This window comes from Miniopterus natalensis, chromosome 9, assembly GCF_054644295.1.
Source record: "Miniopterus natalensis isolate mMinNat1 chromosome 9, mMinNat1.hap1, whole genome shotgun sequence".
Lineage (NCBI taxonomy): Eukaryota > Metazoa > Chordata > Mammalia > Chiroptera > Miniopteridae > Miniopterus > Miniopterus natalensis.
This window is the reverse complement of record NC_142089.1, coordinates 25,467,993-25,495,109: the sequence shown is the minus strand read 5'-3', so window position 1 is coordinate 25,495,109 and position 27,117 is coordinate 25,467,993. Positions and strand designations below refer to the sequence as shown.

At 45.7% G+C, this 27,117-nt stretch overlaps 1 protein-coding gene across 4 annotated transcripts in view; it reads right to left on the bottom strand.

Annotated features, from left to right (window-relative positions):
- The window catches only part of ST3GAL3 (ST3 beta-galactoside alpha-2,3-sialyltransferase 3), a 96,660-nt gene that overhangs the window by 37,670 nt on the left and 31,873 nt on the right, over positions 1-27,117 (bottom strand). For 2 of the 4 annotated variants that reach the window (XM_087820379.1, XM_087820381.1), the window contains one exon: positions 25,327-25,419. The exons of 1 other annotated variant lie outside the window; for it this stretch is intronic. In XM_087820379.1, the coding sequence (XP_087676505.1) occupies positions 25,327-25,346 (20 nt within the window). In that variant the 5' untranslated portion in view covers positions 25,347-25,419. Of the gene's footprint in view, positions 1-16,648; positions 16,714-25,326; positions 25,420-27,117 lie in introns of those variants that run through there. One more of the 4 variants, XM_087820382.1, reaches the window with a different exon arrangement.

Here is a 27,117-nt window from a genome sequence, read left to right as displayed (position 1 = left end):
GACCATCTTGCCCAAAGTGTCCTACTGGCACGTAGGCTCAAAATATTTTTTAAAAGGAGTCCATTATCTTCCCCTAAACCTATTCTTCCTCTTCCCTCCCACCTCCAGCAAAGAGTACTCAAGTCATAGACTAGGGGACAAACCATCTGGCTGTTCACTGCCTCTGTGGCCTGAGTATGGCCTAACTGCTTCTCTCTGTAGAGAAGTGTGAAGGGTGTGCCTACTGCGCTGGCCAGGGAAGTCTGAAGCCCTGAACCATGCAGGTGGATTACATCACATACCTCTTCACCACCCCAGGGTGAGCAATGAAATAATGAAGGCTGCTCTTGGAAGTTCCCTAGCTGGGCACTCTGTTCCTCTAAGGAAATACTCCAGCTACCTACTTTAGCCTAGGGGCTCCAGATATTTCTTGACTTTGAAAATTTTGGGACAAGTGAGTGAGACCCTCCTACTGCCTTGGCAGCTGTACCATATGCTACCAGCCCAGTCATTCTCCCATTCTCTTAGATAACTATTCATACTTTCTCCTTTTTCTTCACATTTCCAGCACCTCCTCCCTCACTGTTATCTCAATAGTCGACCTTTTTTACCTACCACTGCACTGACATGACTGAAACAACCAGACTAGCACTTCTACCTGCTCCACACTGCCACTTGCCTGCACTTGTGCCTATGTTCTCGACCTTCCTTTCAATTTAAACAGCCCATACTTGTAACTACGGCCAACGTTTGCTCCCAGGAGCTTATCATTCCTATTAGTATGCAAATGTTATTTTTCTCACATTAAACACTCCCTCCCTTTTATTAAAGCTTTAAGATTTTCACTTTTCCAAACATACAGAAAAGTTGAAAGAATAGTACAACAGTCACCTATGCACCTACCACCTTGATCCAGTCACCACACATTTGTTTCTTTCTCTTTACTGAAACATACCTTGAAAGAGTTATCTACACCTGCCATTGCTGATCATTCTCTCATTTTTCTTGAATCCATTCCAATGACTCTTCAACTAATCATTCAAGGTCACCAATGACTTTCATGTTGCTAAATACAATGGTCAATTCTTTTTAAAGAAAATGAAATATTCTCTATATTATTCAAACCCTAAAGTGAGGATGGTCCAGTTGGACCCACCTATCCTCATTCTGAAATGAAACTTACTTCTTTAAAAAATATTTTTAAGCATTATCAGATTAACAGATGCTTTGTATAAAACAACAAACATCATGGAAGGAACAAGATGAAAGAGTCCTGGGTGGTGTTGCTCAGTGATTAGAGCATCAGCCCACAGACTGAAGGGTTGTGGGTTCAATTCCCGGTCAAGGGCATATACCTGGGTTGCAGGTTCCATCCCTGGCCCTGGTTGGGCGCATATGGGAGGCAGTTGTCTCCAACTAATCAATGTGTCTCTTTCTCCCTCCCCTCTCTCCCTTCTACTCTCTCTAAAAATCAATGGGAAAAATATCCTGGGGTGAGGATTAACTAGAAGGAAGGAAGGAAGGAAGGAAGGAAGGAAGGAAGGAAGGAAGGAAGGAAGGAAGGGAGGGAGGGAGGGAGGGAGGGAGGGAGGGAGGGAGGGAGGGAGGGAGGGAGGGAGGGAGGGAGGGGAGGGGAGGAAGGGTCCTGATCAGATATTGTTATCAGGTTTTCATGGTACTCACTTCACATACTTTTTATGAATATACCAGAGAAAGCTTTAAAATCAAACTCATGTCTACTATAATAACTTATAGCAATTAACAGAAGGAAACAAAAAAATGGAGGAAAGCACAATAGCAACAGAAAATAAAAGCATCCAATGGTGTAATTATATACTTGGAAAAGGAGAGTCAATTCATCATGACATACTTTGTCAGACACTTGGGTATCTCCAAAAAGTACCAGTACACACGGGCTATCTTTAGCTCCTTTCATATTTACTGTCTCACTTTCCCGAGTGCATTGTATGTATTCGCTGCTGGAAAAATTTACTATGGTGTCTCTCTCAAAATGATTTTCCCATCTATAACACGTTGCTGGTTTGGGAAGACACTTTACTTTAACTATCCTTAATCTGTACTTCTCAATTCCTTCACTTTTTTCACTCAGTCCCCCAAGCCCCCTCCCCTCTGGCAACTATCAGTCTGTTCTTTGTATCTATAAGTCTGTTTCTGTTTTTTTTGTCTATATTGTTCTTTAGGTTTCACATATAAGTAAAATCATATGATATTTGTCTTTCTCTGACTGACTTATTTCACTTAGCATAGTACCTTCTAGGTCCATCCATGCTGTCGCAAAAGAAAACACTCTCTTTTTTATGGCTGAATAATATTCCCCAATGGTAAATTCTTATTGAGTGACTACACAACATCCTGATTTGCCTGGGATGATCTTGGTTTATGTGTCTTATCCTGAAGTAATTATTAATAATGTGCACTTTCACTCTCAGAAGTGTTTGAGTTTGGACAATAACTTATATAATCACCCTACCTACCAGCAACATATTACATAGTTAATTACTCCTCTTGAAATACTTTCTTCATTTGGTTTCCAGAATACCACATTTTCCTGGCTTTCCTACGATCATACTGGGCATTCCTCCTTTGTCGTTTCCTCCTCAACTCCTGCAGCACTAAACGTGGGCATGCCCCAGGACTCAGTCCCTGCTACTCTTCTCCGTTTACCTTTACTCATTTTCATAGACTAGACCTCTCCCCTGAATGCCAGACTCCCACAGTCCTCTGCCTTCTCAATATCTCCATTTGGATGTCTAAGAGGCATCTCCAGCTTGAGTTCCTAATACTCCCCCTAAAACCTGCTCTTCTTGCAGTCATTTCTCCCTCTTGTTAAGTGGACCTTCACTCTTCTCGTTGCTCAGGCAGAATATCTGAAGTCAGCCTACATTCTTTGCTTTCCCTTATATCTACTTCTGAGCTGTCAGCTCTACCTTCAAAATATATCCTGGACATGACAATGCCTCACCGCCTTCACTATCCACTGTGGTCTGAGTCACCGTCATCTCTCTCATAATTATTACAATAGCCCCCTATTGACTCCCTGCCTCACAACAGTCCACTCTCATCAAGGCAGTGATCCTTGAAAACCTGTTACTCCTCCATCCTTACAATGACCTACAGTGTCCCTATGCTTTACACTTCTTAACTTTCTGACTTCATCTCTTATTTCCCGGCAACATTTTTTGCACTGGTTGTTTCTTCTGCCTGGAAGGCTCTTCGCCCAGATATCAGCATGCCCCCTCCCTAACTTCCTTTAGGTTTTTTTGTTTTGTTTTTTAATCCTCACCAGAGGATATTTTTTCCATTGCTTTTTAGAGAGAGTAGAAGGGACAGAGAGTGAGACACATCCACATGGATTGGTTGCCTCCTGCACGTGCCCCGACTGGGGACAGGGAACCTGCAACCGAGGTACGTGCCCTTGGCTGGAATCAAACCTGGGACCCTTCAGTCCGCAGGCCGTTGCTCTAACCACTGAGCAAAACTGGATATGGCCCTTGAGGTTTTTACTTAAATGTCACCTTTCCCAGTTACCCTCCCTAATTTTCTATTCAGCATTCCTGCTTTATTTTTCTCTAACACTCCCTACAATCTCATGTACTATACATTTTATTTATATATCTGGGTTTTCGGCCTGTTTCCCCATTAAAATACGAGCTCCACAGAGGCAGGGATGTTTGTTTTGCTCACAGCTGTATCTCCAGCACCTGACACCGGGCAAGCACTCAATAAATATTTGTTGAATGAATGAATGAAAAACAGGGCTAATAATACCTCTACCTCACAGATGAAATGATAAACATGCAAAGTTCGTGGCACACCGTTGCTCAATAACTATCCGTTCTTTCCTTCGCTCCCTCCCAGTTTTGGTATCAGTCATGCCCTCCTTCTCCTGCAGGGAGTGCCAGGTCAGAGGCAGGGTTGATGGTAGTAGCTGTCTTACCAATAACTACCAACAGCCCCACCAGGACTCCCTCCCTGGGCCAGGCTGGGCCCTGCTCCCAGACGTTGATTCCTCTGGTTAGATTGTGAGCCATCTTGCTTACCTCAGGCAGCTGAAGGCTCCAGAATGACTTGAGTGAGGTATTTAGAAGTCCTGTCCTCAGACCGGATCTTTGTATCAAAGGCCAAGGGACTGTTGTGCCTCATAGTCCAGCCTCTTGCATACTCTCCATCACCATAGTTCCAATGGCCCTGACCCATGGGCGAGAGGTCCTCTGAGTCTCACAGGCTTATGCTGCGATGCTGCCCGCCAGCTTTCCTAGCCCCCTTCTCCAGAGTTCTCCACCAGGGTTCTGGGATCCTCCACCTTTAGCATACAACCTGCCAAGGACTTTGGCCACCTCATTCCAGGGAAGCCAGAGTGCTCTACAGGCCAGGAGGGTCCTGGCAACTAACTGCCCGTGGCCTGCTGTTTATCTGGCAGCAGTGCGGTCTGGCCATGGCTGCTTCCTCTGGAGTGGCCTGAGCTCTGTCTCTACCCCAACTCCGGCACCTTTCTCCTTACTTTCGGGACAGAAGCCGTTCCCTACAGAGAAATCCTCTAGGAAACATAGTCAATCTGGGACATAGTTTCCGGTCTGGAGTTACTTCTTTCAGAATCCTTGTCCCTATACCTGGACGACTAAGCCTGCTGGAGAAAACCCACACAAGTACACCAACTGGAGCCACTACAGATCCACGGTCTCCACTTGGCCTGCTCTGCTGCCCGACAGTGTTTGGGCTGCCCCAGTAAGCAGTCTCTTCCACTCTACAGTGGTGTTACAAACATGTCCACTCTTCTCAAGCTTCTCTCTCAGCACCTGCTACCAAATGAGAGAGTGTCCCTCTTGAGATCAAAGGCCAACCCTTGCCCTCACTGTCCTAAGGACCTGTTGTATCATTTATGCCAGCATTCTTCTCTGTATCGCCGCTCTTCCAGTCTGCATAAGGGGGCCTTCCCATTGCCGGTCCAGACGCCCACTCCCCCTTCACGGCCACGCTCGCCACGGCTTCCAGCCAGTCTTTCTTCTCCCTTCCCAGGCTCATTCCTCCAGAACAGCCCACACGCACTGACCATAGATCCTCACCTCATGATTCAGCTTGACGTCGGCTGCCTCCACCCCCACCACTCCAGAGACCCAGCTCTCACCGAGGACTTCTCCATCTCTAGTTCCAACCTCTGAGGTTCCATTCCTGCCTTGCCTCCTGCAGGTTTCAAGCCTCGTATTCTCAACATGTGTCCTGACACCAAACGTGACTAGCAAAGGCCGACTGTTACCCTGCTTTCAGACCCTCCTGGGAAGTACTTACGCTACTTTACCCCAAGTCCCTGAGTGCTGACTCCCCCACCCCCAGGCTCTAGCTCCCTTCCTCCTGGTGGACCTGTCATTGTGATGGGCAGTGGCACATCAAACCTCCTGATGGAAAACATTCAACAAGGCATATGTGATCCCTACTTTTAAGCACTGCAGTTTTCAATAAATGTTTATGAATTATCATCACCTTACTGTTGCCTACCATTTCTCGTTATACTGTAATGCTTTCATCTTCACAAAAGCCATCTGAAATGAGCAGGATGGGCATTCCCCCTAATTTACAGATGTAGAAACTGAGGTTCAAAGAGTTGAAGTGATTTGTCCAAGGTGAGAAGGTGACAAGCCAGGTCTGAAACCTGAGATTTCGGATTTCAAAATCGGTGCTCCTTCTAGGACTCTGTGGTGCTTATAAAGGATGAGTCTGTGCACGGAGCTTGTAGATACTACATGCGGACCATAGAAGAGCATGTAGAAAATATCTGGATATGATATGAGGTATGAGAGAGGGACAGCAATGTGGGCTAATGGCAGAGTGGTTTGCAAGTCTGGTAGCTGGTGGAGTTTTGCTCACACCTACCAGGTCAGTGGCCAGATTCTGTTCTAGGCTTATCTTGGTCTCTGTTTTTATGTATACTCCTTGGACAAAGATAGAATGGCTCAATCATCAAATCTAGGGAAGACAAACAGAAAGGAAAGAAACAGCTTATGTTGGAAATCCAAGGAGGATCCAAATAGCTCTCAATAGGCAGCTACATGGCCAGGCATGGTTTGGGCCCATACATTCTATCATAGTCCTGAGGAGGAAGGGGATGGGGACTCGGCAGGAGCACGTCAAGAACAGGCTTACAGTCAATGTGACATGACCACCAAAGTAGCATCTCTTGGGTGGCAGTCACTATGAGGAGCATTAAAAATGGGAGGATTGATTATCCTGATCCCTTCCGCATGGCAGGCCACCTCTGAGCAAGCATGAGCTCCACTCTGGGTACCTCCTAAAGGAACAGTAATCAAGTGGAACCGACCCAGAGACGAGAACATGACAGGGAGGGGCGTTCAGAGCAGAGATGTCTGCTGAGAGAGGACTTGAGGGCCCATGATCACCAGCTTCAAATCTCTGAAAATCTGACAGAGAAGGGGGATTAGACATGTCCTGTGTGGCTGAGGCAGGTGGAACTAGGCCCATAGGTAGAAGTTATAGGAAGGCAGATTTTGGCTTTTCTTAGTTAAAACTCTCTAGTTACTGAGTATCTTGAAGTGGATGGGCTGCTTCTGGAGGTTAAGAGCTTCTGGCTATTGGAAATGGGGGATGGACTAGGTATTCTCTGTGATTCTCAGACACAGGGATTCTAGACCCACCAAGCCCAGGGAAGTGTCAGGAACCATCTCCCCCTGGGCTGAAGCAAGTCCCAAAGTGGCAGCAGGTCCAGTCTCCAGCCCAACCTCTGCGGCCAAGGCTGTAAGTTCAGTCTCTCAGTGCTAGTGTCTAGGGACTTTCTTGGTAGGGCTGCCCACAGTTTAGATAACTTGTTTTATCTCTTTAAAAGGAAAAACTTTAGAAAAGGAAGGGTTGTGGGAGACTATTTCTGTGTCTATTCCAAAGCTCTGGTGTTTTGCCAGGATTTAAGCATGGTATATACAACACTGTTAAAAATAACCCCTTCATTGAACAGAAGGCATGGGAGAGAGGGGATAGCCAGGGAATTTTGCTAGAGAGTGTGGGAGGTGGGCAAAGAGAGGAAACCTGTACCAGAGACCTGGGAAGGGTTTCATTTCAGAAGAGTTATGAAGACTCAAATGGAATAAGGACCAGGGAAGCACTGTCCATAACCACTCCCTCCAGAGCACTGCCCAGTAAGTGCCCTGTTAGAGTGTGACTAGGGTATAAACAAGCTGCCAGTTCTGAAGTTCTCTCCCAGGACCGAGTATGCCATTTTTCAGTCCTGATTGCCAGCCTCAGGGAAAGATGACAAGGAGCAGAAGCCAAGAAAGTTTAACAATGTCAAAAGCCTCAGAAAGGTCAAAGACACAGGCCCCAGAGAAAGTTCTCCTGGATTTAGCTATTGGGAGGCTCTTGTGATTTGTGTGTGAAGGCTTCCAGACGTTTCCTTCTACAACTAGACGTTCCACAAAATGGAATTATATGTACTGTTCCATAACTTGCTCTGGAAAAATTAACAAAAAATTGTGGGGGCATGTCAGTAAATATAGTCTGACATCATCACTTCTAATGACTACATATTATTTCATCACATGGACATGCAATATTTACTTAAGCGTTCTCATATAGGAGGCATTGGTGTTGTTTCCAATCTTTTGCTATCATAAACATGCTGCAACAAGCATCATATTATAACTTGCGTGCACAAATATGATTATTTCCTTATGTGAAATACTAGAAGTGGAATTGTTGGATCAAATGGAATCCACGTTTTATACTTATTACATTTTGCCTACATTGCCTTCCATAATTTTGAAGAAAACAAAATACTGTTCTCATGAGTTCCTCCAATCCCTCCGTCCATTCTTTCCCTTTTCCTTCCTTAGGTTTTCCTCCTATGAATCCCTTATGAGTTAGTATTCCCCAGAGTTATGTTCTTCTGCTTTCTTCTTCTCCCTCCAAAATTATAATCTCAAATGCCTACAAGGGCCAAGAAGATACTATAAATATGTTAGTTGGACCAGATGTAAGGCAACAAAAAGTAACAGGGTCATAGCAAGCTAGAGTGGACTCAATGCCTAAAAGTATTCACATTATTTGAAAACACAGTCCAGCCACACGAAGCCTGTGTACAGGTGGATGTGGCTAATAAGCTGCCAGTTTGGGAACCAGTCTACACACCTGACCTACACTACCTCATCCACTGCCAAAACTTCCTCTGTATGCTGACAGCTCCCACTGCCTCAGCTCCAGCTCTGACCTCTTCTCCTGAACTCTGGACTTACACATGCATGTGACCACTCCATCTCTCTCCTTCAGTGTTCCAGAGGCATCTCAAACCATTACGTCCACAACCAAATTCAAGATCTCTGCCCTTTCCTCTCCTCCTGACCAAAACCAAAAACAAATGCCCTTCTTTTTGGGTTCTCAATCTCAACGGATGGCATCCCTATTTTTTTCTATCTTTGAAGACAGAAACCTGGGAGTCATTCCATATTCTTCCCTCTCCCCAACCTTCTATACCTAGTTAATCATGAAATCAAGTCAGTAGGCATAATAGGTGCTAGGGCTGGCCAGAGAGAGGAATGACAGGCTGCTGGTCCTAGAGGTGGAGACATAATGGTGCTATGATCAGATGTGGTGGTGGTGGTAGAAATGCCACACGAGATGTTCTGGGAGGAGAGAAGGAACACTTTGATTGTATTTACTAAGTGTTACCAAGTCTTTCTTCTCCATCCCTATGGAATTGCCTTCAGCAGTTACTGCAACAGTCTCCTAACTGATCTTCATGTTTCGATGTACCCTCCTCCAATTCACCTTCCATATTAGGTTAGAACAGTCTCTCAAACAGCAAATCTGATGATGTCACTCTCTTGACTCTTGTCTAAAACATGTCAATAATTCCCCATTTTCTTCAGGTTACAATCAAAATCCTTTTAGAGTGACCTGTAACAGTCCCAGGCCCTTCATGACTTCTCCAGCCTGTTTTCCAACATTTTAGGATATAACACTGTGCCCCAAGCATGTCCAAACACTTGCAGTTCTCTGACTATCCTTGTGGTTCTCAGTGCCCTTAGTTTATACATTCCCTCTGTCTAGAACACATATCATTTTCCAACTGCCTAATTCCTATGCAATCTTTTTTTTTTTTTTTTTTTTAAATACGTCTTTAATAATTTCAGAGAGAGGAAAGGAGAGAGGGAGAGAGAGAGAAACATCAATGATGAGAGTCATTGATCGGCTGCCTCCTGCACACCCCCTGCTGGGGATCAAGCCCGAAACCCAGGCATGTGCTCTGACCGGGAATCGAACCCCGATCTCCTAGATCCTAGGTCGATGCTCAACCACTGAGCTACGCCTGGCCCTATGCAACTTTAAGAAGTTGGATAAAATACCACTTCCTTCAAAAATCCTTCTCTAACCAGTTCATGCAAAGAAGATGGTTTCTCTAGGTGTTCTCTGGTATACATACTCCCAGAGCTGCTGGCTAATAGTCGGGTAGGGAAAGGAACTTCCAGCATTTTGTCCAGGCTGCTGAAGGGGACCATAACAATGTCCTTACCTGGATATCTTAGAGAACAGGTAGTGATGAAAGAATATGGGAGTGTGAGGCAGACAGCAAGTGATTCCAGAGGGGGTCAGGAGACCAGGATAAGGCACAGCTCTTTGGCTCTTGTTGGGTATGGCTTTGAGGGGCCCATGAACATTTCAGGTCCACAGACCACATATTTTAAGGAGCTACTGACAATATCTATCCCACCCACTGACACATGTAGCACCTACCCCTGCTAAATACAAAATAAAAACAAAAACAGGAAAAAAAGTTTTCAACTAAATGATGGTGAGATACCACTTATCAATGAACCAATAAGAGGATCATCTCTGGCTTTTAAATACTAGAAGCAAATAATTACAATGAAGATCAAGAGGTACTGTCAATAATAATGGTAGAAGAGGAGTAAGCCTAGGAATCCTCCTTAGAAAAACAAAAGCCTTCTCTGACCCGTTTAATTTGGTGCCTCCTTTCAGTATATTCAAGGCATCCTATACTTTCAGCTACCATAACATCAACACTCTACATTACAGTTTTGTTTTTATGTCTGACACCCCTTCTACTAGACTGAAGGTCTAGGGTAAAAATTAGTTTGCATCCTAGTACCTAACATGGTACCCAGTATATGGAAATGCTTGTAAGATAAATGATAGGGGAAGGAGTGGGAAGGAAGTTTAGGTAAACAGATTTCAAGTTGAGATGCCCGGTGATAAAAAGGGATAAATACAACAAGCCAGGGCAATATCAAGAAAAAATTTCTTTCACTATGCCAGGGACATGAGGAATTGTCAAGGAACTGCATAATGACTTATTTATATGAATATTATTCATAGCAATGTTGTTTATAAGAAAAAAATTGGAAAACAAAACTAAAAGGACAGTGGTGCTCACCTCTCTACTGGATACTCCATTGGAAGCTCAAGGTCAGCATTTCCCCAAATGAACTCAACAGCTGCCCCCACACTTGCCCTCCCCTCTGTGCTCTCTAGGTTAGGAAGTAGTGCCACCATCTCCCCAGCTGCGAGGGACAGAATCTGGGGGTCCGTTTCTACTCCCCCCTATGGAGGAGCCACCGAATGCCATTTCTCCTTCCCTAACATCTCACCGACCCTTCCTTGCCTTATCACTGACTCCCAGCATCTCCCTCCCCAGTGTCACCTCCTCTAACCCTTTCCCCTCCACTTCAGGTAATGACCTTTCTAAAACTTCTAAAGTTCTGACCTCATAATAAAGAGTTTTTATAACAATAAACAGTCACGGGATAAAAAGTACAACATAGGGAATATAATCAATAATATTATAATAAGTATGTATGGTGCTAGGTGAGTACTAAAACCTATTTATGGGGGGAATCACTTCCTAAATTATAAATGTCTAACTACTGTGTTATACACTTGAAGCTAATACAAAATAATACTGAATATCAACTGCAATTGAAAATAAAATAAAATGGCAAACTCCTCAGCATGGCCTTCATGGCCTGTTCTCACCCCAGGGCCTGTACTCTGGGCAGCCGAAATTACTTGCCAGTGTGTCTCCTTCCTTCAGTGTAACTGCCTATCCTAGGCTCTCTGCTTGGCCAGTTTCTAATGTCCTCCGACAGCACAAGTGGCACTTCCTCTAGGAAGCCTTTCCTGCCCACTCTGGTTAGGGGCCTTAAGCTGGGGGTGCACAGCTCCCTGGCTTGCTGTTACTGCAGTCACCACACTGTTCTTGTCTTTCTCATCCACTCAGCTTCTGGGGGGCAGCCAACTGTTACTTATCATGGTCCCCCCAAAGCCCTGCACAAGGCTTGGCAGAGTGGGGTTGTTTAGGGGTAGGGAGGGGCAGAATCTAACTTGGGTCCCTTGGGGTCAGGAGTGGGACAAGCAGTCACCATGCGCAAGGTCTAAACGGGGATCTCTGAGGCCTGCTTCTGGCCCCCACAGTAGAGGATGTGAGAGGCTCTCTCCCATTCCCGCGGGCACTCTCTGCCACATGGGCACCTCTGCAGGGGGCACAGGAATTAAGATCACATGCTGCACAGACGTGCTTAAATCTAGGGGCAGATGATTTCCCCCAGCCATTCTTCATTCTTTATGGTCTCTGAATTGCAAAGCAATAATTGTTCACCCTTCCTCTGAAGCTTTTCGTGACTTATGCGGAAGACATGCCATCAACGGCCTTTTGTTTGGGCTTGACTTGGGGGAACATGCCAAGAAGTCTTGCTCAGAGTCTTTTCAGATGTCATTTCTGCCTTTCTATAACCCGGTTCCATGAAAGCTACTCAAGACAGCTTTTCTAAGTCTCCAAAGCTGTCATCCTCTCAGTCCTGCCACAGCCCACAGAGCTACTGTGTGACACTCACTCAGCCACGGAGTGTGCTGTTGCCACCCCAGAGCCAGGTGTGGGGCCTCTCAGCCAAGCCTCTCACTTTTCAACCTTGCCTGAATGTCACTAGAACCCTGAGGGACAACTTCAGCTCACGCCCCCCAGACGGTGATTGGGCACCACGCCTGCATTTTTCAAAGCCACTTCCCCAGTGTCCAACACAGGCATTTAATAAAAATGCATTAAACAAGTGAATAGATATGCAATTCCCAATTATTTGAGTTAATTTTAGGAGCCCATCAAGCTAATTGTTCTGAGAGGAGAATTATCTAGAATTTAGTATCTTCTCAGAATCATTTAGACTCTTCCCACTATTGATGCTGTCGGTGTGGCTGCTGGGAAGGAAGCCCAGAGTGCCTGCCAAAGCAGCATAGTGGGCCTGGATGTAGCGCAAGGTCAGTGGATCCCCTACTTTCATTTCCCTCTCCAAGCCAAAGCCGGCTGTGACAACTGTGCTAATAGGACAGACAAAGGCTGGGGAAATGGGAACTGTCCCAACTCATTCTCAATGAGTGACACAGGGTAAATTAAAGGTGAAAATAAGACAAGGATTAGTGGAGGGCCCAGGAGGGAACTACGATGCAACGTGTTAAGTGTTACAGATAGAGATGCACAAAGAGCTATGGGAGCCCCACATCTAACTCTGCCTGGGGACCCAAGGAAAAGCTTCACCGAGGAGGGGACATCTGAGTTGGAGTTTGAAAGGTGGAGACTGTGAGGAGGGCCACTCCAGGCAGCACATGCACATGGCACCCCCAAAATTGAGTGCAGGCCTCGCCCAGGCCCCTTCTGAGGGAGAGGCCACCATAAGCAGCTCTTTGACCAGAGATCACCATACTTTGTGCCAGGTGAAATGTGAGCTGCTTGTTAAAGTAAAGGAGTGGTTCTAAGGCAGAGAATTGGGAGATGAGCACTCCTGGTGGGGGAACAGCATGTGAAAAGCACAAAGGTGTAAAAGACTATGGGTTGCAAGGCAAGGGCCACACAGAGGTTAGGGCACCAGGAGGCATCAGTTCCCTGCTGCTCTGACAGCCCAGCCCTGTCACGTGGTCAGAAGCCTTTTTTACTAAATTACAAGTTATCAGTTGCATCCTGTGTGGCTGGATTTTCCAAAAGTCACACTTCCCCATACTCGGAAGCATTCCTGTATCAACAAATGCCAATCACCGGGGTTTGTATGCACAGTCTATACAAGTCCTGACGGCTCCTGTCAAGACACATACCAGAATGTCTCGATAAGAGCTGAGGCCATCAGGGTGTGAGGAGATAGAGCAGCAACAACAAGCATCACCACTGACGGAGCATCAGTCGGTCAGCCTCAGGCACCAGGCCTCAGGCCTCAGGGGCTCCAGCTTATGGAGTCCTCCTAACTGCCCGTGAAGCAGAGACTGCTACTCCCACTTTGTAGAAGGGGACACTGAAGCTGGGTATGACTAAGGAACTTGTCCAAGGTCACTTGGCTAGCTAAGTGGCAAAGCTGGGATTCAAACCCAGGTTTGCTTGACTCCAAAACCCAAGCTCGTTTCATCTGCCCAGACTGAGGAAGGGGAGCCCCCAGCCCCATTCAATCTTTGTTAAGATAGCATGAATGAGGTGCTGTGAACCTGGCACGGGCACTGGCAAGGTCTCGATCTCAAGGATCCCTGACCCAGTGGTGAAGTTGGGCAACAGAGATGCCCCTCCCCACTTCCCCTGACCAACTTCACCCCCGCACCAAGCAATGGTCATCTGAGTAGGGTTGGACCACTTCTGCCCCCGTTACAAAGTGCTCTACTTTCTGAAATCCACGCCAACCCTCAGGGCTGAAATGTAGCCTGTACTTAGGTCTAGCCATGGCAAGGAAAGAAAAGGAACAGTCTCCTGCTGGAGGAAACATGGTGGCTTTCGCCTTGTAATCTGGGTCCCTGCCCTACCCTCTCTGCATCTGATTCCCAAGTCCTGCCTGAAAGGGCCCAAGGTTGGATAATGACAAGACCTGCTGCTAACAGAGGTCAGCCCTGGGGATCCAGATGCAGGGCAGAGCATGGCTGGTCCTGCCTTTCTCCCTTCAGCAAACACTCCTCCGTGGAGTCCCTGAGTGAGTACTGAATAGAGACAGATGAATCAAGCTCACTCCTGAACCTGCAACCTATATGCAGCTGTGCCTGTGCTGACAGCTCTCTCTGGCCAGACTATAGCCCCTGAACCCTCTGTTTCCTCCCAATAATTTGAGTGGCAGCAAAGGAATGCATCTCCATAAGAGTCAGTGACTTTGTCGGAGCCTGCTGGAGACAGGGCTGGGTCAAGGGCCCAAGTCTCCTGGGTGAGCTGCCAGCACCAGGGCATGGTTCGCTGTGCGCGGCCTGTTGCCGCGGTACTGTTCTCTATCCTACCTCAGGAATACTAGGCTATAGCAGAACTGGCCACACCTTATTTAAAAAAGGTCATTGCCTCTGAGGAAGGATTCCTTCCATCAGTAGAACCTCATGGGCTCACAGGACCTAATCAAAGCAGTGGTCATTCTCACTGCACCCTCCCTTGGGTGTAGGGGAGGAGGGAGACAAGGGACCTTGGATACCAGGGGCACCTGTGCACGCAACAAAGAAAGAAAGAAAAAGGCACAGGTGTGTGGGCCGCGGTTTAGAGAGGGTACAAAAGATCCTAAGGACAAACACAGAGCTGAACAAAGTCCTGCCCTTAATCCCCCTTGCTTGTCCTGAGGGTGTTTGGGAGGGTGGATGGAGGAGATGGGGAATGAGGTGGAGACAGTCCTTTATCTGGCTGGAGCCTCACTGATCACAGCCACCCATGGATGTGTGGGAGTAAGGTCAGTGGGGATGGTAGTCACAGAACCATCTCTAATCAGGCCCCACAGAGCTGTTTCTGAGCCCAGGCCCCTTGCACATGCCTTGGCCCATTTGGGGGTCTTGCTCCACTGTAGGCACGCTTCTTGGGGTGAGCTCTACAGCTGGTCTCTGGCCTAGACACTCTTGAGGGGCTGAGCAAGAGTGCAGGTGTCCTTTTGTTTCTGCCAACCATCTGTTTTCAAACTGTGTTCTCAAGTTGTTCTGGTATGGGAAACTTCCCCAAACTAAGCGTGTGGAACACAAAAAAGAAAAATGGGTTGATCTCAACAGAAGAGGTACAGAGATGCCTCTGGCCAGCTGTCAACAGGCCTGCCTTTGTCATGCTGCCAGTGGTCAGGCTTGCATTTTCCCCATCAGGGTCTCCCAAGAGCAGGAGCCATGTTGCCCATTACTCTCACATCATCCTGGATAATCTCATCTATCCTCTGAGATTTCTGTATGGATTATCTCCAATTTTTAAGGCTCTAGCCCAGATCTCTCTCCTGAGATTCACTGAACTCAGGCTCCCTGGGTGGGGCTGTGGCTTCCCTTTGGCTCCTTCATTTGCCTAGGAGTACAGCATGGTTCCATGCATGGAACGGGAGCAGAGAGTAGAAAGTTCAGATGACAGGAAGCAGGAAAGGACAGGTGTCCTGCTTGCATCTGGGAGAAGTAAGGCTGCAGTCCTGCTTCTCCCCTCTAGCTCCGGCTATTTATGTGGGAAGGCACTCTACATGCAGCTGTGACCCTCTGCACCCCAGCCCCTGGGTGCAGACAGAGTAGGGAGAGCAGGACCAAGTCACAAAGTGCCAGCATCCTCCTCTCTGCAGTGCTCCTGCCTCACCCTGGGTCTGTGAGTGGAGCTCAGACTTGGACTCGCCCTCACTGAGGAGCCTGTGCAGGGCGGTTCCTGGCCTGCAGCCTTGCACAGACTGGGAGAAGGGCCAAGATCACGTTCCCTGCTTTCCTCAGCTTTTGCTCTTACCCAGGAGCAGAGCTCCCCACGTGGGGATCTTGTACCTGAACCAAGAAAAGCAAAGCTGCTAATCTGACAAGATCAATCTTCAAATACCACAGGAATGCAGCCCGCCTGCCTGCTCTCACTAGAGACTGCGCTCTAAGTGCATGCCGGGTTCCTACTTCCCACAGAGCCTGGAACTGGGTCTGCAAGGGAAGAAGCTGCTCCCCCAGAGTGACTGACCTTGCTACTGAAGTCCCATCCTTCCGGGCATAGCTCAGGCATCACCTGCACCAGGAAGTCTCCCGATCAATCTCTTATCACCCCTTCCCGCTCTAAGGCCTCCTCTGTCCTCACCAATTCCAGAGCACAGGTGCCTGGATATGTGTTTATGTTTGTATCCATGCACTGCTTCCAGTAACCCCAAGTTCAGTAGGTGCAGATGAGGACAGGGAGGTTGGGAGAAGTTAAGCCAACCCAAAGCCTATGCTCTTATCACTGCGGTCCAATGCTTAGCACACATCTGTGAAGAAGGACCAATTTGTTTTGCTTTTTAAATTTCAACTCTGTCACAGAGGGATGCTTTCATAAAGTATAGTAAAAAGTGAATCACTAGAAAAATTAAAACACATAAAGCTTCATCTTTTAATTATTAGGGTCACCTGACATAAACTTACTCTAATTGCTATAGACATTTCTAAAACTTTATTCTCAATTTCTCAAAAATGAGACCAGCTCATATTCCTTTTGATTCAACAGGCTCCCAGCTGACAGATGGCCTGCAGGGGAATTTTCCCAAGGACTGTGCCTAGCACTCACCTTCAGGAGAAATTAGAGAGAGGATGAGACATAAGTCCTGAACTGGGGCAGGAAAACGGAAAGACACACTCTGATACCATTGGGAGCAGTTAGCAGACTGAGGCCTAGCACTTTGCCTGAAGCAGATGAGTTTATAATGAGGGAGAACCCAACACGTGGGTTTGCAATATTCACCTGTGCAAGAGTGTGGGTCCCTAGTCATCTAGGGAAGGAGATTTGTCCAAAGAAATCACAAGTTCTGGCCATCTATTGCAGACCCACCTATGAGGGTTAGAACACAGAGAGAAGAGGAAGAAGTTAGATTGTGTAACTATAAGGTACTGTGGGGCTGAATTCCTTGAATGGTGGGGGAGGCAGAAGGTATAGGCTGAAACAAGAAGTGAAATTAATTGAAAAGTAGAACATGGATTTGTTACTGGAGGAGGTCAGAACAACTAACACTGAGGAACACATGAAGAAAAATTGATGGTAGAGAAATCAAGAGGACACAGATGGCTATTCCTCCAGTCTCAAGCTGAAGTCCAGGTCAAGGACAGCCACTTTGTCTGTCAAAGCCCTGCAGGGCTGTCAACCCTGAACACTCTGCTGAGAGGAGCTCCCTGCTCTTCCTGGAAAGGCACAGCACCTAAGGATTTCGCTGAAGGGGGTACCTACTATTTAAAATATTCTCCAAGCAAAAGGAATCTGTATTCCCCTATAGGCTCATGGTTCAGAGCCATGACTTAGGACAGAAGATAGGATTGGTGGGTTTGATTGCTGGTTCTGTGCTGTGACTTTGGGTAAGTTATAGCTTTTTTGTCTGTAAAATGGGCATAAAAAACATATGGTTGCTGAAAAGACTAAATGAGATAATGAATTTATGGTGTTTAGCACTGTGGCTGGCACACAGTAAGTGCTCTATAAAACTGTGACGTTTTATCTACACAGGCTATCTGTGTCTCCCAATGAAATGGAGGCTCTTTGAGGGGAAAGATTTTATGTATCTTATACAATGCTTAAGCACCTAGCCTTACAAACCTGTCTAGCACATAGTAGGTGCTCAATAAAGATATGCTAAATAAATGACATGGTAGCTATTATCACTAGGTTTGTAGGAGAGTAGAGTCCATGTGGCAACTTAAGGGATGGGAGAAACTTGAGTATGATTAAATAGCAATATGAAGGAATCAGTAAAGAGAATGAAGATCTGGGCTCCTGGATCTTCAGGCCCAAGATCCAGGAGAGGTCGGGGAATCAGGGCACAGGAAAGGGGCTGACCTCAGAGAAGAGATATTCTAGAGGGTAGAAGTGACAGGACTCAATGACTAACTGGATATAGTTATTTGCTTGAGAAAGGAAGGTGAAAGAATGACTCTCAGATTTTTGGCTCTTGTGACAGAGTAGATAGTGGTGTAATTCACTGCAATAGGCAAAGTGGACTGATTTGATTTACTGGAAATTCAGTGAGTTGGAGACACTAACTTTGAGATGCTTAAGGGTCATCCAAGTGGAGGTTGGGTATTTGGGTCTAGAGATCAGGAGAGATTTGGGCTCCAAGGAGATTTGGGAATCATCAGCACACATGTGTTAGTTGAAGCAGTGGAGTGAGAAGAGGGCCATGATGAACCCTGGCAGACATCAACAGTTAAGGGTTGGCACAGAAAAGGGAGATTGTTTGCAAAAGAGACTGAGAAGGAACAATCAGAGAAGAAGGAGAACTGAAAGGGAGTTTGGACAAAAAATTTATGAAGAGAGTTTCTAATGTTCAAATTGGAGAAAGGTCATTACTGTCAAGTGCTTCAGAGACAATGAGGAGGAGGGGGAGGGGAGGAGGAGAGGGGGAGAGAGAAGGGGAGGGGGAAGGAGAGGGGGAGGGGGAGGGAAAGGGAAGGTCTAACCACTGGATTTGTCAGTCTGTTTTGGTGACCTGGACTAGAGCATTGTAGGGAAGGGGAGCATGGGAGAGGAAGCTAGACTACAGAGATTAAGAGTTAGTGGGAAGAGAGGGAAATGGAGAAAGCAATTATAACCAGTCTCCTGCACACTCACGGGTGAGGTGGGGGCTCACTTGGCTCCCGGTGCGGAAAGACAATGATTCTGTAGAAGTGGACGTAAAGTCCTTCTCTGGAATGGCAGAGGGAGGGGCTTTGGAATGTGGGGATACCAGACACCCAGCTACCCTGGCCAGGAGCCCACAAGCTCTCAAAACCCTCAGGGCAGTGTAATAGGCCTCCTGTACCTTCTCACGCAAGGGTCCTAAAACAGGCAGCTGGGACTCTGTCAATACTCCAGACTTGCTGCCTCAGAGAGCTCAGCAAGGTTTCAAAGGCCATCCTTGTGCTCTGGGGAATTCATCGGTTTGGACCACGGCAATGACTCCTTAGCATTGAGAATAGTAGATGTACACAGATAAACACTGTGCACCTGGCCTTCCCAGAGCAAAGTGTCTCAGGAGCAGTGAAGCTCTTCTTGGTAGAGCTGGGCAAGAGGGCAATTTCTATACATACGTCCTTAGTCACCACTAGGCATCTGGTAGACCTCTGCACATGGGCGACCAGCCAGCCTGTCCATGAGACAGCAGCTGTGAGAGGAAGTAGAATGCAGCAGTTAAGCAGGTGGAGTCTGTGGTTAGGGTGCTAGGGTTAAAACTTGGCTTCATCACTTCCTATCTGTGTGACTCCAGGCAAACTGCTTGACTTCTCTACCCCTCCATTTTCCCATATTTAAAATGGATTAATAACAATGCCTATCTCATATGATTGTTGGGAGGATTAAAACAGAAAAAAAAAGGAAAAGGTCTTAGTACATCGGTACTGATACATCAGCAGGTGTTAGCTGTCATGGTCGCTGCTGCTGTGATTGCTCCGCAGCAGGGCCGTGGTCTGGAATTGGGTTCTGCTTTCTGCTGAAGGTGTTTGGCATTGGCTTATTAGCCTGTGGATGCCACAATCACTCCCAATGCTGAGTGGCTCACCCAAGCACAAAAAGTCACTCAAATGTACACAGCAATGCATTGCCAGGAAAATGGGTGTGTCAATTACGGTTATATGCATTATATTTTTTCTTTAAATCTACAGCTTAAATGTTTACCATGACCTATTCTGGGATCTTTATTTCTTCCTGAAAAACTTAGCTGATTATAATAAAAGTCATTGAGAAAATGAGAATTCACTTAGTAAGTGTCTAACAATTTTGGTGGAATGATAACATTTATAGCCCCAAGATATATCATCTCAACTCATCCTCTTGACTAATGAGTTAAGTAATGCTCAGACTTTCCCAAGATCACACAGCCTGTTAAGTAAGAAAGCTATGAGAACTTTCTGTCTCCAAATCTCATGTCTTTCTAATCTATCATTTTTGGTATGTGTCAAAATAATTATTTTTCTTCAGTAACACTCTCCACGGGAAGAGGGTTTTATCAAACATTTCTCGCACTCTCAGACTTTCAATCTCCTGAGGGCAGATATTAATATCCATTCATAAAGCAAACAGCAACTGCCTACTATGTGCTAAAGGCTCTGCTAAGTGTTGGCAGTCATGAAAAACACCCTGTCTCTATGCTAAGAAGTTCAGAGCCTACTATAGTAGAAGAAACATCAACAAACTCTAAATACAATAACAGAGCTATGTGTGTGGCACTGTGGTAGTACAGGCTGAGGAAAGAGAAACTGGGTGCATGCAGAGGGAGGAGGTCAGGGAAGACTTTTCCATTCCATGAGACAAAAAGATGAAAGGCCCAATCCAATGGAGCAGGGAAGATGCTCAATAAATTTGAGTTCCTTTGGATCTTATGCCCATCTCTCTCATTAGAGGAAGATGTATGCAGGCAGGCAAGTTTCAAGAATAAGAAGGAAAGGAGGCTTTCTCAGCAGACAGCACAAATGTGTGAAAGGGTTAAATAAGCTGGCTTCCCAGAGAAGCAGGACTCTGCAGCCTGGACAGTAGGGCACATTAGCATCCTTCCACTACCACTGCCTGACCTGCTACCGGTGCACAGGTGTAGGAGTCAGTGACTGGGTGAGCACAGGAGGAGTGAGGCTTAGGAAGAGAGTAAGAATGTGCTTCATCTGGCACTTGGTAATAAAAAAAGAGAAAGATTGAATGGCTTGTTTTATTAGATCATGTCAAAGCTAACACATCAAGAGCTACCTGAAGACCTTTTGTGTCAAAATATTGTTGCTACAAAATTCAAAATTCTGAATTTACTTAAAATTTTGGTTAAAATATCAAGAAACACTAGCTACCCACCAGGAAAAAAACCAGAAATGCAAACCTAGATCCTAACACCAGGGATCACTCCTAACACCAAAAAACAAAACAATAAAAACCCAGATGGATTAAGAATTCACATATAAATAATAAAGCTAAAAATGTACTGGAAGAAAACATAGAAGAATGCACCTTTACAAACTATAAGTGGATGTAAATCCAAAAACTGCTACAGCAGGTTAATTGCCAATAACTTTCAAAATTACTTTTGGTCCAGAAGTATCACTTTATTCTAGATAATCTCACGTATGTGGGAAACTGTACGAAAAAGGTTATTCACTGAATTAATATTTTAGTTGTGAAGATTCGCAATTGCCTAAATGTCCGTGGACAGGCACCTGATAAACTAGAGTACAGTGCATCTTTACAATGGAAGGCTGTGTAGGAAAGGGCAAGGGACTTCTGTTTCCAGCCATGACAGAGTAACAGGGGTGGGATTTACCCTCCTACCTTAAACAACCAGAAAACAAGTCAAATACATAAAACAATCACTTTCGGACCAGTGAAAAGGTGGGAAACCTGAATAGAGCCCAGTGTTCTTTCTGAGCTGAGAAAACAGGTCCAAGTTTAGGGAGGCCAAGCAGGCTAAAACTTGTGGAGAAGACTACCACAGAGGGCAGAGCTGCACAGAAAGCTCTAGAGACCTGCAAGAGGGTCCTCTCAGACCTTTGGCCAAACACTGGTCTGTGCATACATGAGAGGAAACTCTGAGGCTGAGGAAAGGCCATCAGGAAGCAGTAGATCAAACAATTCCTGGTGTTCACAAGGGCTGGGAATTGTCTGTACTCACACAAACCAGAGTGCAAATAAATCAGCCAGAATGAAAATACCTCCTAATGCACGAGCTACTGGGCAGTCCTCAGAAGGGTACCACATTAGTAGTGGAGATAAATTTGCCCTAGATAAACGGTTGCTCAAGACATGTACTAACAATGTTAAAACCAAGCCTCAAAAGGATATGACTGATTCCAAATAACTTATCTAAATGCCCAAGAAAATTCACACTTTTTTTTTTTTTTTTTTAAAATCTCTAACCCTCGTAGAGCTTACATTCCAGTGCTTGGATTTTTAAATTATTTTTATTTATTTTTTAATCCTTATCTGAGGATACGCTTAGAGAGAGGAAGGGAGAGAGACAGAAACATCAGTGTGAGAGAGATACACAGATTGGTTGCCTCCTGCACATGCCCTGACTGGGGATCAAACCCAAAACCCAGGTATGTGCCCTGACCAGGAATTGAACCAGCAATGCGGCTGTTAGGAGGACCAACTGAGCCACCGTGTCTGGGCACAAAAATTCACACAATTTAAAGTGATATAACAATATCTAGCACAGAAAAATGTAAAATTTGCATTGTCTGGACTCCAATAAAAAATTACCTGGCAGGCATAAAAAGAATCAGAAAAAGATAAGCCAGAAGCAGCAGAAAAATCAACCAATAGAAACCATTCCAGAAATGACAGAGATGATGGGATTAGCAGACAATATAAATACATTCCATATGTTCAAGAAGGTAGAACACAGGAACATAATGAGGAATGAAATGGAAGGTATAAAAAGACCTAAATGGAACTACAGAAATCAAAAACACAATATCTGAAATAAAAATACACCATGGAATAAACAGCTGGTTAGACACTATAAAAGGAAAATCAGTGGACGTGAAATCATAGCAATATCAACTATCCAAAATAAAGCAGAGAAAGAAGTAAGATTGGACAAAACAAATAAAAAACCAAAAACCAAAGAGCCCTGGCCGGTTGCTCAGTGGTTAGAGCATTGGCCCATGAACTGAAGGGTCTTGGGTTCGAACCCAGTTAAGGGCATGTACCTTGGTTGCACGCTTGATCCCTGGCCCCAGCAGGGGCGCTGTGCGGGAGGCAGCCAATCAATGCGTCTCTCACATCGATGCCCCCCCACCCCCACCCCGCCTCCCTCTCCCTTCCACTTTCTCTGAAAAACAACGTAAAGAAAAACCTCGGGTGAGGATCAAATAAAAATAAAAAAACAAAGAACAAAAATACCCACCAGAAGCCTGTGGGACTAATGGTATAACACGTAACTGGAATCCTGAGGAGGTGGGGCAGGAAAAATATTTTTTAAAATGACAAAAACCATCCAAATTTGATTAAAAATATAAACTATGAACCCAAAGATCCAAGCCATGGGTTTATAAAGAAAACCACAACAAGATCATCATAATCAAAGTGCTGAAAAAGTGATAAGAAACACTCAAAAAGCAGCCAAAGGAAAATAAAAACATTACATACAAAGGAAAAACCTACTAGAATAGCTAAAACTAAAAAGACTGATGGCACAGATGTAGAACACCTGAAACTCTCATCTACTGCTGGCGGGAAAGCAAAATCATGTAGTTAATTTGGAAAAGTTTAGAAATTTCTTATAAAGTGAAGTATACATCCTGTACACAAATGTTTATAGTGGCTCTCGTTTTAGTAGCTAAAAACTGGAATTAACCCAAATATCTTTTGACTACTGAACAGATAAACAGACTATTATATCCATACAAAGGAATATTATTCAGAAACAAAAACGAACAAACAACTGATACACACATGGGTGAATCTCAAATGCATTTTAATAAATGAAAGAGGTGGACTCAAAAGTCTACATATTATATAATCCCATTTATACGACATTCTGGAAATATCATAGGGACAGAAAACTGATGAGTGGTTGTCAGGGACTGGGGGGTCAGGCAAAGGGTTAAGTTCAAAGGAGCAAAAGGAAACTTTTGGGGGTGATGACTGAAATGTTCTAGGATTGTTGTGGTTATATAAAGGCATGCATTTATCAAAATTCATACAACTACACTAAAAAGTAAATATTATTGCATGTACATTAAACTTCAAGAAACTTTACTTTTACTAAAAGTATGACACATCCATACAACTATATGTTATGAAATCATTTTTAAAATAAGATGGATCTGCCCAGCTGGCATGGTTCAGTGGTTGAGTGTTGACCTATGAACCAGGAGGTCATGGTTTTATTCCAGGTCAGGGCACATGGCCGGGTTGCAGGCTCAATCCCTGGCGGGGGGCGTGCAGGAGGCAGCTGATCAATGACTCTGTCTCATTAGTGATGTTTCTCTCTCTCCCTCTCCCTCTCCCTTCCTCTCTCTGAAATCAATAAAAACATTAAAAAAGAAAAAAAAAACAAGATGGATCCATATATGCTGGGAACAGGATATTCTCTAACATACACTGTTAGGAGTAAAAAGCGAGATACAGAACAATAAATACAGTATGTTCCCATTTGTGGCAATACTGACTATCTCTGGGGAAGGGGTCTAGAGGGGGAGTATATATCCTTTGTGCTGTCTATTTTTTTAAAACCACGTGCTTGCATTACTTTCAGTTAGAAAAAGTAAAAGAAACTACATCCAGGTCAAGGAAAACTCACAGGTGTCTGGCCTGGGGACAGAGTCATGTAGGCCTGAGAAAACACATGTAAGAACATGGGACATAGTGCCAGACACTTAAGACGTGCTTAGTAAATAGCTGGAAGAAGCAAAATGCCTGGATTCAATTCAAAGGTAAACCCTGTACAAAGAGAGCTCAATCTGAACCCCAGATATTCAGCCAGCAGAGCCCGTTTTACACTAGGAGCTGAGTATGCATCGCTCAGTTAGAAAAAGAAAAGGAGCATAAAGCCCACATATCCTGGATTTACGTTCGGGCTGTTTCTCAGCACTCTGGTGCAAGCACACTGTGTGCCCTAACCTCAGCCTTCTAAGGATGGGGTGCAAGCCCTTTCCCCAGTGCACAGAGCCCACCCCTAGGGCTCCTCTGGTGGTCCAAGTGTTATTCCCGATGCCCAGAGGGTCCTGAGCAGCCTTTCCCCTGGCCCCTCCAGGTCAGACACCTCCATAACTTTCTGAAGGAACAAAATGGTTCTGACAGTCTCCCTGCACTCCAGGCTGCAAACAAGACAATCTCAGCACATCAGGTCCTGCTCCACACTAAGGCTTCAGGAAGAGAAAACCCGAAAGGAAAAGGCAGATAAGAAACCGAGGTCCCTCAGCAGCATTTGGTAAAAGGAACTCCCAGGGTCTGGCACAGTTTCTCTCAGCAAGCCTGATATCAAGGAAATCAGGAAACCAGAATACAAAGTGGACAGGAGAGAAGGTGCCAAAACAGCCAGCCTCAGAAACTCCGCTTTGGTCCCTTCTTTATTTGGATATGCCTCTCCTAGCTTCCAAAATAGTTTGGCCACTGACACTATGACTAGGACCATCTGTGCCGGATAGCCTTGTCTGGCTGCCTCTGGCTACCTGGCTTCTACAGGGCAACCACAGAGGTTCTGCCCCCTCCCTCTCTCCCTCCTCCACAGAACAAGCTGTGCTGGCAGGCGAACAGGGGGTAAGGTATAGCAAGGGCATAGAGTGGGACTGGGGTGGGACCAAGTAAAAGCAAAGTCCTTTCCAGGTACCCACAGACTGGAGCGCACAGAGGGAAGTTAAGACAGAATCTTGTTTTCTCCGGAGCCATCGTGTGCCGTGAGGGCAGGGTTTCTGACTCCTGTGCCATGGACCTGGCAGGCTGTCTTGGCCGTGGGAAGAAAGAGGAGCACTTACCGGGGGAAGATGGCAGTCATCAAGGCCGAAGCATAGCCAGGTTTGCAAGCGCCCTCTGAGTAGTTTGCGTACTTGTTGGCTAACTCCGCAGGCCTGTGGGAAGAAAAGGAGAGTCACAGCCTGCCAGGCACTTGGCAGTCAGTAGGCTAATAGTTTGTGAAGAGCTGTAGGTGTTTAAACCTTGAACAGAGCTTCATTCCCTACAATCAGCACTTAAGTCCCTCTTCTACACCAAGGCTTTAGGGGTACAAAAACCCCCAAATAAAAAAAATCCTAAAGGAACAGGTAGATAAATAAGCAATACCCATCCATGGAACTTGGTAAAGAACTCACTGGGTTCACACAGGTTCTCAGTGGTAACGCTGATACCGAGGAAACCAGGAACTCCAGGCTCCCAGACTGGGAGAGTGGAGCCTGGAGATCTAGAGAGCTGCTTGGGCTCTGATCAAGTCAGCGGCGCTGCTCCCTCCACCTTCCTTCTATATCCTACATGGCTGCCTCATCTGCTTCGGTTCTCTCCAGCCAGTGGGAACCACTCACAGTGCCCTGGATACAGATCATATGTATATTGGGGTGATGGCTGCAGCCATCAGATGTTGAGCTGAGAGTGCTCTCGTCCCCTTCTATTCTCTCTGCCTAGAACGTTCTTTCTTGTCCTCTCCACTTGGCTGGGCTACTGGTTTTTCAAAACTAAGCTCAGATGCCAGCTTCACTGGGAGTAATTCCCTGACCTCCAGGCTGGGCTAAGTGCCTCTTCTGTGTTCCTATAGTTCGACCCCCCTCCTGCCCTGCCACCCACATTACATGCTCACCCCCAACAGCACTTGCTATACTGTGCTGTAATTGTTAATAGTATGTCTCCCTCTGTATACTGTAATTTCCCGAGCTCAGAGAGTGTGATTTAACCCTGCACCCCCAGTACCTTGCACAGAAATGAGCAAACAGAAGATATTTATAATTTTATCAAGGAACAAAATGACTCAAGAGTCTCACTGCACTTGGACTGGAACCAAGATAATCTTGGGAACCCAGAAGTCAGAGATGGTTGAGTATTTTTCAGAAGATGTGTGTGTTCTAGCCCTGGCTTTGTTGCTATTTGACTGTGGTCAAGTCACCTTACAGCTTTGGGCGTCAATGCCTTTATGCGTTCAATGTGGGCTGGAATCATTTAGAGAAAACCACAATGGAAGAACAGGACACATTCAGTGACTGCTGGGGCTGGACGCCCTGTGTACTGGGGCACCTGAGGAAGTCCTTGCTGGTTGACAGTTCCCAGCCCCAACCTCCCCCTCCTCTACCTCTGGGCCCACTGCCAAAACTGGTTACCCTCATGCCCAGCTGTTCAACTGTGCTGGGGCCCTGTGGCAAATTTTCTCTCAGGGCTGCTTTCTGGGGGGACTGGTGTCATATAAGGTGGTGGTGTTGGGAGGGAGCACCTGTACTAGATAGCCAGAAACGATGATGCCACTGCCTGTCACGTGTCATGTGTGATTCACTCATGTGCCTGAGGGCCTAGCCCAGAGCCTGAGAGTAACTGCTCAGTGAATTTAGACAAACTCATCTATATCCATGTGCAATTTCTTCTAGAAAGCCATCTAATTTTTAGCTTCCCCTACCAATGAAATTTAAAGCCTGAAATGCAAAAGCAAATGCTGAGTGACAAACCAGGGTAGGGATTTTATTTGATAGGCAAAAGAAAGTCAAAGGCTTAACAAGAAAATTTGCATAACAATATTTTCTTATGTAAACGACTGTACTTCAGAAACAAAATATAAACTTCAGTTCAATTAT